Here is a 14,374-nt window from a genome sequence, read left to right as displayed (position 1 = left end):
GCGCTCACACCATTCGAGTAAAAGCAGACCAATTCAGGCTGGGGCTGGCAAACAAGTACGCAGCTTTAAAACAGGAAGAGGAGGATAACACAGAGGTGATGAATGAAACCGCAACTAGGCTGATTTCAGAAGCAGCAATTGAAGTGGGAGATAGGACAAAGGACCTAATAAAACAACGACAGAGCATGAAAATGCCAACTCAAGAGATCAGATAGAATTAATTGAACATTCAAAACTGATGAACAAAAACAGAGTAAGGAATATTCGAAATTATAACCTGGGAAACATTGAGGAAACAGTAAGAAATGGACCCAACATGAAATCAGTGAGATGAAAACTTGGCATAGGAGAAGGCAAGATGTGTGCACTGAAAGATAAGCATGGTAATATCATCAGCAATTTCGATGGTATATTAAAAGCAGCAGAAGAATTCGATACTGAGCTCTACAGTACCCGGAACAGCCACGTTGCCTTCATTCGAAGTAGTGATGAACAGGATACTGAGGCTTCTTCTGTAACTAGCGATGAAGTTAGAAGGGCTTTGCGAGACATGACCCGGGAAAAAGTTTGAAGTTTGAAGTTTATTTTGCTTCCATTACAGAAACAAGGAGCAGGAGCAAAAGGCTACAAAGGCCTGACAAAGGGCTCCCGCTCCTGTTGACACTCAGCGTCAGCGGTACAAATGACAATACGAAATACTTCACACATGTTCATATCAAATTAAATGTCACATAAGCAGTATACAGATCACATGATGTATGGCATGTAGCTTAAATCAAATTAATCCGGATAAGTAGCCCGGAATACAAAAGAAATATGCGCATTAAACAGTAGTTAAATACAGATGATTAAGAATCTGTAGAATAAGTTTCCTGTGACTTCAGTAAAAAATAACATAGGAGACGAAAGTGAATTGCATAATTCAGTTGTAAAAAAAATAAAAAAAAGCAGGAGAGGATCGAATAACAGTCAATTTAATCAAAGACGGAGGTGACATCATGCTTGAAAAGCTTGCCACCCTTTATACGCAATGCCTCACGACTTCATGTGTACCAGAGAACTGGAAGAATGCCTAAATGCTACTAATCCATAAGAAGGCAGGCGTTAGAGAACTGAAAAATTCTGGGCCCATTAGCTCGCTTTCAGTATTGTATAGAATATTTACCAAGATAATTTCCAATAGAATCAGGAGAACACTTGACTTCAATCACCCAAGAGAACAGGCTGGCTTCAGGAAGTGATATTCTGCAGTGGATCACATCCATGTCATCAATCACGTAATAGAGAAATCTGCGGAGTACAATAAACCTTCTAGATGGCTTTCATAGATTATAAAAAGTCATCTGATTCAGTAGAGATACCATCTGTCATAGAGACATTGCGTAATGACGGAGTACAGGACGCATACGTGAATATTGACACGTATACATGTTTATCTTTCACCGGTGGCCGCTTTCCACCGGCTAACAAATGTTAAACGTTATCGCTCGGCGCAGGACGCGCCTGTATCGGAAGTTTCTAGAACGTTATCGATGCTTCTTTCCATTGCCTGTTTTCACCGACGCTTATGTTATCTGATTGCATGACTGACGCGAATTGTCTAGAACTTTCTGGAAGACACGCGGGCATCAGGGATTAATCTAGAACCTTCGATGACTCAGGTATAAAAGCCGACGCGTTTCGCCGCTGATCAGATTTTCGACGATCGCCGACTGTGTTCGCCGCTATCGTTGTGCTTTCAGTGTAGCTTGCTTTTGTGGGCACAGGTTCGCCCAATAAACAACCAGTTTCGTCATACACAGTTTTGCGACTGTTTTATTTCCCGTCACTACTACGTGACATCTGGTGGAGGTGCTTTTGCGTTCATGCACCGAACGCCCCCGCAAAGCCGTGACCCAAGCCCGAAACCGGAGGACGAGACCAACGTCGCCAAGGACCAGCGAGCTAGCCGTAGGCAGCAAGGACTTGTGCCGGAGTTCGGACTTCTTCCCGAAAAGACCACCGCAATCAAGGCCAAGTCAACGACCAGAATGGCAGCCCCAGCGTCCCCCATCCTGCTGCAACAACCTCGGGAGCCCCCGACCTTCCGTGGATCATCGGCTGAAGACCCTGAAACCTGGCTGGAGACATACGAGCGGACCGCGACGTTCAACAAATGGAGCGACGACGACAAGCTACGCCATGTCTATTTTTCGTTGGATGACGCTGCTCGGACCTGGTTTGAGAACAGAGAGACCACCCTGGTTACGTGGGACCTTTTTCGTGAAAACTTCGTGAGGACCTTCACGAGTGTCGTACGAAAGGAGAGGGCAGAGGTTCTCTTAGAAACCAGACTGCAATTGCCGAACGAGAACATCGCGATCTTCACGGAGGAGATGACTCGTCTCTTCCGCCACGCCGACGCCGACATGTCTGAAGAAAAGAAAGTTCGGTTCTTGATGCGGGGTGTCAAAGACCAACTATTCGCCGGATTGATGCGCAACCCGCCCAAGACTGTCGCCGAATTTCTTTCCGAGGCTACAACGATCGAGAAGACGCTTGAAATGCGCGTCAGGCAATACAACCGCCGTGCCCTGACCAACTACGCCGACGCTCAAGCGCTAGGCGCCGATGACCTGCGCGAGACCATCAGAGCGGTCGTTCGCGAGGAGCTGCATAAGCTCTTTCCCAGGTCGCAGCCTCACGTGGCAACTATCGCCGACGTCATCAAAGACGAAGTTCAGCGCTCACTTGGAGTTCCCGATGTGCAGCCACAATCCCCGAAAACCCAGCCTGAAGCGCTGACATACGCCGCCGTCGCCCGTCGTCAAGGCCCCCCTCCGCGCTCGCGCCAGGGCCCCGTAACGCCGCAGTTCCATCGTCCACCGCCACCGCCAGCACGCCCGCCCGTCGCCCAGCGCAGCTACCAGAGGAAGACGGACATTTGGTGCGCCCCCGACCACCGCCCGCTCTGCTATCACTGCGGGGAAGCCGGCCATGTCTACCGCCGATGCCCATATCGAGAGATGGGCCTACGAGGGTTCCCCGTCAACGCGCCGCGTCCCGATCCAGGTGAACGACCGCGCGACATCGCCGACTACCTCGCCGGAGCCCAGTGGCAATCACGACGATCCTCACGCTCGCCGTCACCAGGCCGCTACATCTCGCCGCATCGCCGTCAGTACAACGGTCCCACCCGGGGCCGATCTCCTAGCCCTTATCCGGGAAACTAAAGGCAGCAACCGATGGAGGTGCTGTTGCTGTACGACGCAATGCTGAAGATACTCCGCCGCCGACGAACTAAATTCGCGAATCATCATGACGAGATATCAGCACGCCGCCTAGCAACAGCCTTGACAACACTTCGCCGCCGAAAGAAGACCTTCCGACGCGACGTAGCAGCAGCAGAGCAAGCCGACGCAGCCGGGATCCGACGCCACGAATTAACCGCAACGCCAGACGCCGGTCTACCCATCTAGACGTACTCATCGATGGCCATAACGTCACCGCTCTCGTCGACACTGGAGCCGACTATTCCGTCTTCAGTGGCCCGTTCGCCGCCAAGTTGAAGAAGGTGAAAACAGCCTGGCAAGGACCCGATATCCGGACAGCGGGAGGCCACCTAATAACGCCGGCTGGAATCTGCACAGCGCGAGTCACGGTAAACAACCGCACTTACCCGGCGAGCTTCGTAATCCTGCAGCACTGCTCCAGGGATGTCACCCTAGGCATGGACTTTCTAAATCAACACGGTGCAGTCATCGACTCAGGGCTCTGTTATACTCCGACGTAACGTCGACGCGCGCGCACGCTGGGCACAGCGACGCTACGCTAGCAAAACGCGAGCACTCTATACTCTGACGCGCGGCGCGACCGACGCGACCAGCGTCCGTCGGCGCGGCCCGGCGGCAGCCGGCGCGAAATGCAGCATGCTGCATTTCGCGCCGATGACGTTACCCAGACTGCACCGCGTCCGTGTTTCTTTCCACGCGGCGCTCGCTTTCCGCGCGGCGCTCTGCTCTACTGAGCATGCGCTGTTTTGGCTGCGGCCGCTACGTCGGGCCGCGTCGCGTTGGACTATAGGGGAGGCGGATTTGCGCCTGGCGTGGCCTCGCCGACGTGACGCGACGAAACGAACCCCGGCGCGCGCGCGCGTTGTGAACGTCGGAGTATAACAGAGCCTTTAAGGTCCAAATCGATAACGCTTTCAACGCACAACGCGATACCACCGGATACAAGCATAAGTTACCATGCCTTGAATGTGCTTGAAGAACAAGTCACCGTTCCGCCTCGCTCCAGCGTAATGATTTCCGTCGGTACCGAAGTGCCTGCAGACATGGAGGGCGTCATCGAGGGCGATCATCACTTACTGCTCGACCGTGAAATTTGCGTCGCTAGAGGCATAGCTGAGCTACGTGCAGGAAAAGCAAGGGTGATGCTCACGAACTTCATCCCGGAATACAAGCACATTAACAAAGGCACCACGGTCGCCTACATCGACGAAATAGTACAAGCCAGCAGTGCGTTCGCCTTCACGGATTCCAGTGCACCTGCAACGACGACTATAGTACCTGAACCAACTTACAACGTCAATCAGAACCTTCCCAGGCACAAGAAAGAACAAATAAAGGCTCTGCTCCTGCAATACGAGGACTGCTTCTCGTCGTCGTCAAAAGTTCGACAAACCCCTGTCGCCAAGCACCGCATCATAACCGACGAAAATGTCCGGCCACTCCGTCAGAGCCCGTACCGAGTTTCGGCGCGCGAACGCGAGGCCATAAGGCAACAAGTCGACGAAATGCTACGCGACGACATCATCCAGCCGTCCAAGAGTCCGTGGGCGTCCCCCGTGGTGTTAGTGAAGAAGAAGGATGGAACCCTACGTTTCTGCGTCGTTTATCGTCGCCTCAACAAAATCACGAAGAAGGACGTATACCCCCTCCCACGGATTGACGACGCCTTGGATCGACTCTACAACGCAAAGTATTTTTCGTCGATGGACCTCAAAACCGGCTACTGGCAAATCGAAGTCGACGAGAGGGACCGGGAGAAGACTGCGTTTATAACACCAGACGGACTGTTCAAGTTCAAGTTCATGCCGTTTGGTCTTTGCTCGGCGCCTGCCACTTTAACACGTTAACACTTGTTTCGACGCATTGTTGACATTGCTTCACAAGAGATGTCATGTCCACTCCTATAATGGGCCACCAGACACAATCTCTTCCTCGAGCAAGTTTCTGTTATGCCAAAGTGTCCTTCATGTAAGAGTCGTAGGACCTCCTTTTGGCAAGAGGCAGGGAAAACTCGAGCACCTCAGAGGAGTAATTCGTTCTCCAAATAGAGCTGGTGTCAATGATCGTAGAAGGTTTTAGGTCACCTGGAAAATCTCGCCAGCAGGGCCATTCTTTCTTGCTCAAGCAGCGAAGTTGGGCCCAAACAAGGTCTGTTTGCTGAGATGCCTTTAACCATTGAAGACAGTGTTCTTTTATGTAAATAGACGTTTCCCAAGAGCATACGAAAGCTTCCACATTTTCTTCCAACCCTGTGTCTTCTGTTTTTTCTTTTCTTTTGTAGAGGCCCTCTGGAAAGAGTCTGCGGCTAGAAGGGTTTTGCCTGGAATGTATGCAATCTCGCAATGGTATCGTATCATTCTCATCCTTAGCCTCTACAATCTGGGCATCAGGTCGTCAAGACTCTTCGAAGTCAACATGGGAACCAACAGCTAATGGTCCGTCTCCAGCTTGAACAGCTTGACGACAAGGCAATCACTGAACTAATCACATGCCCAGACTAAAGCAAGAGCCTCTTTCTGGATTTGAGCGTGACGCTTCTCGGTCTCTGTGAGTAATATTGAGGCATAAGCGATGACAGAGAACTTGCCATTCGGCTTCTGCCGGATTAACGCCCCAAGTCGGAAGGACGATGCATCTCCAGTGACGATTGTTTCTCTTGATGGATCGTAAACTCCAAGGACAGGGCGAGACGAGAGCACCGACTTACATCTTTTGAACGCCTGCCGTTGTGGACCATCCCAAGCAAACTCTTGCTTCTTTCACAACAAAAGATGTAGTGGTTGCAGGACTTCAGAGACTGGCAACAAATCTGACGAGGTAAGTTGCCATTCCGAAAATTCTCGATAGCTCGGTCCTGCTTTAGGGCTCTCCCTTTTCAAAATGGCTTCAACCTTTCTTTCTTCGGGTCGTTTTTGGTCTTGATATAGCCAGTACACAAGGAACGTGAGGCGTTGCAATTGCTACATTTGGGTGGATGTCTCAGTTTCCCTTTAATTACTTATCTCCACCTAGCGGATTTCCGCTGAACTATAACATCAAACACTTGCCTTTGCTTCGAGTTGTCGACAAATTCGACTTCGCCCTGCCATCTGCTAGCCGCCTGGTTAGCTCAGATGGTAGAGCGGCTGCCCCGGAAAGGCGGTGGTCCCGGGTTCGATTCCCGGACCAGGACGAATTTTTCTTCAGCTGCGAGGCTTTCTTTCGAGGAACCCGGTTGGGTTTCTATTGTATCAATTGCTACATTTGGGTGGATGTCTCAGTTTCTCTTTAAGGACATTAAACAAGCATTCGCTTTCGTTCAATGTTACTGCAGCCTTGACGAGTAGCTGAAGCACATTTCTGAGTGTTTCGAACGAGCATGAGCACAATGAGGATATGACAGGAATAAACTTTATTCAGCCATAACCGTTGGACAAATAAAGTTTATTCCTATCCTATCATTGTGCTCATGCTCGTTCGAAGCGCAGATAAGGATGTCGTCCGTGTGACAGACAACCCTGTTGACGTCCTGTAAAATGCATGCTATCTGTTTCTGGAAGTGTTCAGAAGCGGAAGCAATTCCAAGCGTTAACCGGTTGCTATAGAAGCGCCCAAAAGGGCAGGTGAATACGGTCAGCTATTTAGAATCTTCACAAAGCGGAATTTGCCAAAATCCAGAGTTTGTGTCTAGTTTGGAGAACACTTTAGCCCCCTGAAGGAATCCGAGAGTTTGCTCCACGTAAGGCATATGAGGCCATTCTCTCAGAACGTGGTGGTTCAGTTCTGTGAAGTCCACACAGATTCTCACATCTCCGGAGGGCATTGGGACTACTACCATTGGTGCACACAACTCAGTCGGCTCATCAAAAGGTGATATGACGCCAATTTTCTGCGTTCATTGTAGTTCCAACTTTGTCTTTTTGTATAAAGGAATCGGGATGCGTCTCGGACATCTGAGCGCGAAAGCTTTCGCTCCTGCTTGCAGCGCAATGCGGTGTTCTTTGTGCTGCTCACCTAGTCCCTGGAACAAGGCTGGAAATTCTTCTTTCGTTTTCACTTTCTCAGCCATGGCGTTTACAAACGTCGACATCCGGAGTTCTTTGATCGCTGGCTTGCCATTGGAGTTCGGACCTTATATAAGACGTAGACATCCTGAGTATCATGCAGCTACGGTAGATGAGCTCGAGTTGTGCTACACCTACGGCTAGAAGAAGCTTTCCATCGGGACCATGTAGCTGGCCAGGAGGAGGTGAGAAAAAAGGTGTCCTTGAGCGTCTGAAATATTTGCTTTGTGAGGACGGTTTCGTCGGCGGCAGTGTCAATTCTTAAATGTACTGGCTGGCCTTGAACCAAGATTGTTGCATCTCACGTTCCAGCATCCGACGTCTTGATTGCTCCGCGGAATCCTGCTTCTAAATTGACTTGTTGGGTTTCGACACGATCAAGGCGCCGCGGTATGCATACGGAGGCGTAGAGACCCTTTTTCCGGCAATTCCTTCAGACTTGCGAGCGTGCCGGGGAGAGAGTGCGATGGTGACGCAATTGACCGCACAAACGGCATAGTTTCTGCAAGCTGTTTTTACCAGAAGATGAAGGTGGCTTGTTTGCTCCGCGTGAATAGCTACCGCATCTGTCCTGTTTCGAAGTACGTCAACTGGTTTGAGGGCCGGACGCAGCTAGATGGCACTTCCTTATGGAGCTCGGCTTGTTGCTGATAGACGCTCTCGATCTGACGGACGGACTCAAGAGCCTCTTCAAGATTGAAGTCCTCGTCGAGCTGTACGCTGGCGAATAGCTGCTTATATTTTATTCGAACTCCCAGGTGATCGCGCACGAACTCTTCTCGAAAAGCGCCCAACTCACTAACTTTCGACAGGGTGTGAAGCGCAGTAACGAAATCTTTGCCCGACTGACCATCTTGCTGCACTCTAGTGTTGAATCTGGCTCGTTCAAAGACTACATTGCGTCGCGGGATGCAGTATTTGTCAAAATGCTCCACAAATGCGTCGACTTTCTCGGAGTTCTCTTCAGAGACAGCAAAGGTGGCGTAGATTTGCTCGGCTTGCTCGCCCATGGCGCGTCTACCTGATGTTCGTCGGGCTCAAAGCACAACCCTGAAGAGGTTCGGAAACGTTCAAATTTTCATTTCCGCTTCGGCCACCTTGTTCGGCGGCGAAAAGTGGAAGTCGTCTGGCGGTTGAATTAAGAACAATGCCACAGCCTCAAACTTAGGTGGTCGCATTGCTTGAGTTTCGAGATGCGCGTATAGCGAGCAGCTCACCGGTGTTTTCTTGCTGGCGCCGTCCTTCGCACGGAGGCTGACTAGGAGCCGATTTCAGCTGGTGGCACCTGTTCTTCTGACACCATGTTGTAGCCAGGAGGGAAGAGCGAGACGACCAGGCGAGGAATCACATAAACACAGGTTGAAGAGCCCCGGACGTGTTCTAGCTCAGGAAGAAGAAAGTCACGCGCTGCCGGTCACTGACCACGCACCGTCACGGTGAACTATGCCCCCCTGCTTTCACTAGATGGCAGCATCTAAAACACTTTGTATCCCAACGCTTTGGCAAGGTGGACACTCCCAGCGAATACCACTGTGCCAATATCTTGGCATCTCAGGCAGTCAGCTCGGGCTCAAATAATGAGGCTCTCGCCTTTGTGTTATCATACAGATTTTCCCTCGTTATTTCTTTCTTGCCATTTTATGGCGATAGCAATTACATGGACACTCAAGGTGCATTTTTTGCCGTCGGAGTCAGCGTCGGTGTTGCCGTAATTAACCGTATAAAGTGCAAGGCCGATAACACCGTAACCGCGCGCCGTATGCTGTATGTGCGAGTGAAAGCACGCGAGAGGAGCCAACGATCGCTGCTCAATCCGGTGCGCGCTAGGGATGAAAGCGGAGTGCAAACTTCCCGTCTTCCTTCGCATGAACGGCCGTGGGGGGATGGCAGGGAGGGATGGGGCCTCCAGCAGCAACTGCGTATTTCGCGACCGGGCGCGAAGGGATTTGACGATCGAGGCTTAATCTCGCCCGCGACAGGAAGGAAAGTGGGGAGGCAGTGCTGGAGGGAGAGGGGCTTCCACCTCGTTAGCAACCGTGTACTTCTCGCGACCGCGTGTGGTCGTGCGCGCCGTACCTTGAAAGCCATCTGCAGACAGCTCATACCTTTGTGCGTGTTGTATTTATGGCGCTCAGCTTGCGCTGAAGCGATAGACAGCATGAAGGTGACTTCGCTCGCTGCTGCCGCCACGCTTGCTCAAGCCAGCGTTTTGACAGTGATCGTCCACGGTCAATGAGTCTGATGTGTTCATGTTTTCCTGTAGGCGCTGACACCATGCTTGTTAAATCAGTTAGTAAGCGAATCTTTCGAAGTTCATACGGCCGACAAAACTACTATCACTACTTCGTGTAGCTGTCTACTAATTTGCTATTGCAATCGATGCTTCGCCTTTCCTGCGAAACTGCGACTTTTTTATAAATGCCTAAGGTCATTTTTTCCACACTATGCGCCCAGTTTGATGTCTATTTACACTTTAATTAGCCGGTAGTTGGTTGTCATCTTTCTTGACCCCTGCCTCGAGGTATTTCCTTCGATTAGCTATACACCCAGGTATTTACACGACTTGGCTAGTGGTGAGAGATCTAGTTTCACATAATACCATTACTTGTTTCTCCGTCAAGGACCCATTTCTCAGTACAAAAATAAAGCCCGAATTATGTCGGCTTTTTGCCACACACCTATTCGGAAGCCTCTGTCAATACGTTGCATTGTACGCTTGTAGCACTATGTCGTCCGCATGAGCCGATGGATGCTCTGCCACATCAGCCACCAGCTACATGTATTAAATAAGCTGAAACGTAATTTAACATCTTGCAGTCGTCTTTCAGTTAGCTTAAACCGTGACGGACAATAAAACGAGAGGGCATCCTTGCTTCAGTGTTGACTTAATTTCTACAAGCTCCAGGCATTGCTGGCCTTCTTATGCAATTTATAGGCGGTTTTCTCTTTATAATCGCCTGAGCAGCTTTACGAAATCTGTATCGATGCTCTCCTCTTCAAGAATATTACGTGCATATATATGCTGTGTCCGCGTCGTCCTAAGCTACCTTAAAATGATGCAACCTCAGGCATTCAACCTAAGTCCCGAACCTGACTTGAGTTGACAGTGTTCTAACTCGGATGGGTTGTTTCATTCTGTTGTGAAAAAAGCAGCACTTTTGAGGCGCTCTCGTTAATTTTTATATTCCTGCACTTTTTCTTCGCCAATAATTGCAAAAAAAAATATGTTTGAGGCGTTGGCCTCAACTGAATCCTTTTTCAGTTTCCCCACAATTTCATTTGTTTCTTTCTCCCCCGCATTTTGACAGTTGAATATTTATGGCTTCTTTTCTCATGAAATGTATCACATACCTTAATGTACAAATTCGAACAATTTCGTGTTATTCTGATCTGCTTCGCCTTTATAAATTTGATGCACCCTGTTTTTACGCCATGCAAATGGAATTCTCTAGGTCTTATTTATTGCTTTAGCGTGCTTTCCAGGTGTGCCTTGCTCTTGGGTTGCAGCTATCGTATGAAATGAACTTGAATTAAATTCGGTCATGCTACCGTGTTATTAGGAACACTTAGAAATGATGTTAACGCTGCGCCGCGTGATAGTGGAGTGACCGAAATGAATCCCTAATGCGTTGGTACGCGTAGCTAAGACTCGGCGTTATTGATACTTATGAAAATGTGGGTTTCAGTGTTGAACTTTTAGTCCATAACAGCCCTTTGCCGTGTCACTCTTGCACGTTTACGATTTTCTGTCATGAGGAAGATTATTTCACCTCTCATATTATTAGCAAGCATTTCTATTTTTAGATATTTCGTACACTTAATGCGGTCCCATCTCACCGAGCAGTTGGGATAAAAATACACAGCCTCAGTTTCTGCCGAGGTGTACTGCGTGTGACAAGCTATGCCCTTTCACAGGTTAGAAATACGAGGTTATTGATAACGGCGACATCTGACGACGAAACCTCTGCAATGTAAACAAATTACGTATGATTTACTGCAAAATGTGGCAACAGTGCCCAATGCGGGTGTCAAATTTGACTGAGACGAATTTCAGGATACTTCAAAATAACTCACGATAGGTCCTGGTAGCCCTTGTCTTCCTGGCGCTCCATTTGACCCCTGAGATAAAAATGAGAATAACAAAAGAGCAGTGAAAGCTGTCGCCACAAGGTACTCCGTGTTCAACGATGTATAGCAAAGCATTCTCAAAGACATAATGTAGAGCTTTAACACCCATTTCACTACTATCATCATCACAATAGTTATTTGTAATTATATTTATTTAAAAATACTACGAGCCAATGATTTTGCGCAAGCAGGAGGGGATACAATAGCCATATTGTCAAATAGGCGTGTTCTGTCAAACTAAATGACCGAAGAACAACAATGTGCATTATGACAAAAATTAAAGGAACCACAATATCTGATGTTTCGCTATATATATATATATATATATATATATATATTGTAAGGTAGAAGAAGAAGAGAAACAGGGAAGGAGAAAAAGAAGTTACAATAAACAAGGATGGCTGCCTTGTCATACTGATTATCTCAGTTTTACTACAAATTTGGCGCAGTCAAGGACAGGATAGGAACCTGGGTTGTGCCCCTCATCCGCGTCGTTTTACCGAGGACCATGTGCTTGGACGTTACCGAAATCTGCGCGGACGACGACAGGCGTGCGAGCGTGGCAAGCTTTTTCCACGGAAGATGGTTCGCTGTTACGGGTGAGCACTGATCCCTTCTTCAGAACGCTCACAAACACGACGTTTTGCTATTGGTGGTAGTACGTAACTGTGTACGACCAGCATGAGTGAACAAGACCGGAAATATGAGAGTGCGAAAGACATTTTTCATCATATAATGGAATTCGAGCAGAGAAACCGTGAACACCCGCAACAAATACTAGAGCTCGTGACGAAAAGCGTCCTCCAGCATTCTCGGAGGCCGTCGTTGGAAACGGTAAAACCGGATGTTTATGACGATTCGTCATCTGGCTGTGTTTCTATGAGTACGCGTGCGACCAGAATGGTTGGCGACAAGACCTCGACAAGGTTATGAATATGCGCTTGTACCTACAAGGCATAGCGAAAACCTGGCATGACTTGAGAATCACGGAAAGAGGGAACCGGCCGTGGGCTGAGTGGAGAGACAGTTTTTTGACGTCTTTCTCCGAGAGTAAGATCCAGAGTTGGGATAGCGCTATAGCCTTCAAATATAGTTCCGGCCCTCTGGTAAATTAATTTTTTGAGAAGAGAAGGCTGCTACATGTTGCTGACTCCACGTTATTGGACTCGTCGTATATACCTCTGATTATATTAGGACTTCCTAAGAACATGCAACACGATGTCCAACTATGAACTCCGCATACTGTGGATTACTTGCTTAAGACTATGAAAGCTTTATGCACTCTGCAGCATGAAGAGAATGCCTAAAACGGCTACAGTACTTCATCTACTGAAGATCCCGGATTGCAGTGTAAAACTGATTGCACTGCACTGATTGCACTGTAAAACTGCAAAACTGTGACGGGAGGTCACCCTTTCTCATTTGAAGAGACCATCTTCCTTGCCGATCGTGCCAAGCTTGTGTACATTTCTGTGCAAGCAAATGGGAAGGACGTCAAGGCTTTAGTAGATAGTGGAGCTTCAATAACAGTTGTAAACAAGGGCGAAATTCCAGACCTAAGCATCGTGGAAGATTGTCCTGTGACGGTGTATGGTTACGACGGCAGGAAACAGTCGTATAATGAGTGGGCGGAAGTGTTAATCACATGCAAAGGAAATAGCATCTTAACTAAGGCTCTCGTACTCGATGGAGTAAAATATCAGTTGCTCTTGTCTGGCCCAGTCATGCAACAACTGCGACTTAACCTCTACTGGGATGGGAACCGCGAGATGACCACCAAATGTCTTCGGTTTCACTTGCTGAGCTTCAACGGAAGCCTACGGAAGCAGCGGACGTAATCAAGTTGTTTCCAGAGCTAATATGCGTCGGGGGCTATCCAAAGGCCACATCAAAGTTTGAAGTACCGTTTGAACTTCGCGACAAGACAGTAGTGAAACGCAAGGCCTACTGAAGACTGTTGGGTATATGAACAATGGACAATTAGAGATTGCAGCTGTGAGCAACATCCTTCCTTATCACCCCAGGAGGGGTGAGACTTAAAAGAGGGGGAGTGTAAGGTAGAAGAAGAAGAGAAAGAAGTTACAATAAACAAGGATGGCTGCCTTGCCATACTTATTACCTCAGTTTTATTATATATATATATATATATATATATATATATATATATATTGTGAGGGGGTTTATTTATACAGCAGTTAGGGCTACGCAACAGCCTTGTCTCAAGAGCGTCGGTCGCTGTCTCGCGCTCTCCGGGCTGCTGGACTTCGTCCTCCTCTCTCAATGGCTGCGGACTCTCTTCCCCACTACATTGGCCCCGGCGGCGAAGAGGAGCCATCCTGGTGACTCAAGGTGATGCAAGCACCAGAGGGTCGTAGTAGGGCTTTAAGCGGCTCACGTGGACTGTTTCACGACCACGGCAGCGTCTGTCGGTGGGGGGTGTCACAGGCTCGACGACGTAGTTCACCGGCGATGTGCATTCAACGATCCGGTAGGGACCGTCATATTTCGCTGCAAACTTGCGGGAGAGACCAGGGGTGGGGCATGGAATTGAAAGCCACACGAACAAGCCAACAGGGAAGGTAGGGGTAGGTTCAGCCGAGTCAAGGCGCTCTTTTTGAAGACCTTGTGTCACTGACGTAAATGAGCGTGCGAGTTGGCGGCACTCTTCGGCGCATTGAGCAAGTTCTGAGGCTGGGCGGTATTCGGATGCATCCGGGCGGTATGGAAGTATAGTATCCGGTGTGGAAGATGGCTCACGTCCGTATAGTAAAAAGAAAGGGGAAAATCCAGTGATGGCTTGCGTGGCTGTGTTGTAGGCATATGTCACAAACGGAAGCACCAAGTCCCAATTAGAATGGTCGGAGGCTATGTACATGGAGAGCATATCACCGAGTGTTCGGTTAAAGCGTTCCGTCAAGCCATTAGTCTGCG

General features: G+C 48.9%; 1 protein-coding gene and 1 non-coding gene across 2 annotated transcripts in view; one reads left to right on the top strand and one right to left on the bottom strand.

The window, feature by feature from the left end:
- LOC119455318 (collagen alpha-1(I) chain) overlaps positions 1-14,374 on the bottom strand; it is a 694,093-nt gene that overhangs the window by 430,323 nt on the left and 249,396 nt on the right. The window contains exon 14 of the mRNA XM_037716715.2: positions 11,390-11,434. Coding sequence (XP_037572643.2) covers positions 11,390-11,434 — 45 coding nt within the window. The remainder of the gene's footprint in view (positions 1-11,389; positions 11,435-14,374) is intronic.
- Positions 6,371-6,445, top strand: Trnas-gga (transfer RNA serine (anticodon GGA)). The gene has a single exon. It is a non-coding gene; the product is annotated as a tRNA-Ser (tRNA).

Source organism: Dermacentor silvarum, chromosome 6 (genome assembly GCF_013339745.2).
Source record: "Dermacentor silvarum isolate Dsil-2018 chromosome 6, BIME_Dsil_1.4, whole genome shotgun sequence".
Taxonomy (NCBI): Eukaryota; Metazoa; Arthropoda; class Arachnida; order Ixodida; family Ixodidae; genus Dermacentor; species Dermacentor silvarum.
Note: the sequence above shows the minus strand (reverse complement) of the source record. Positions and strands in the feature narration are given on the sequence as shown.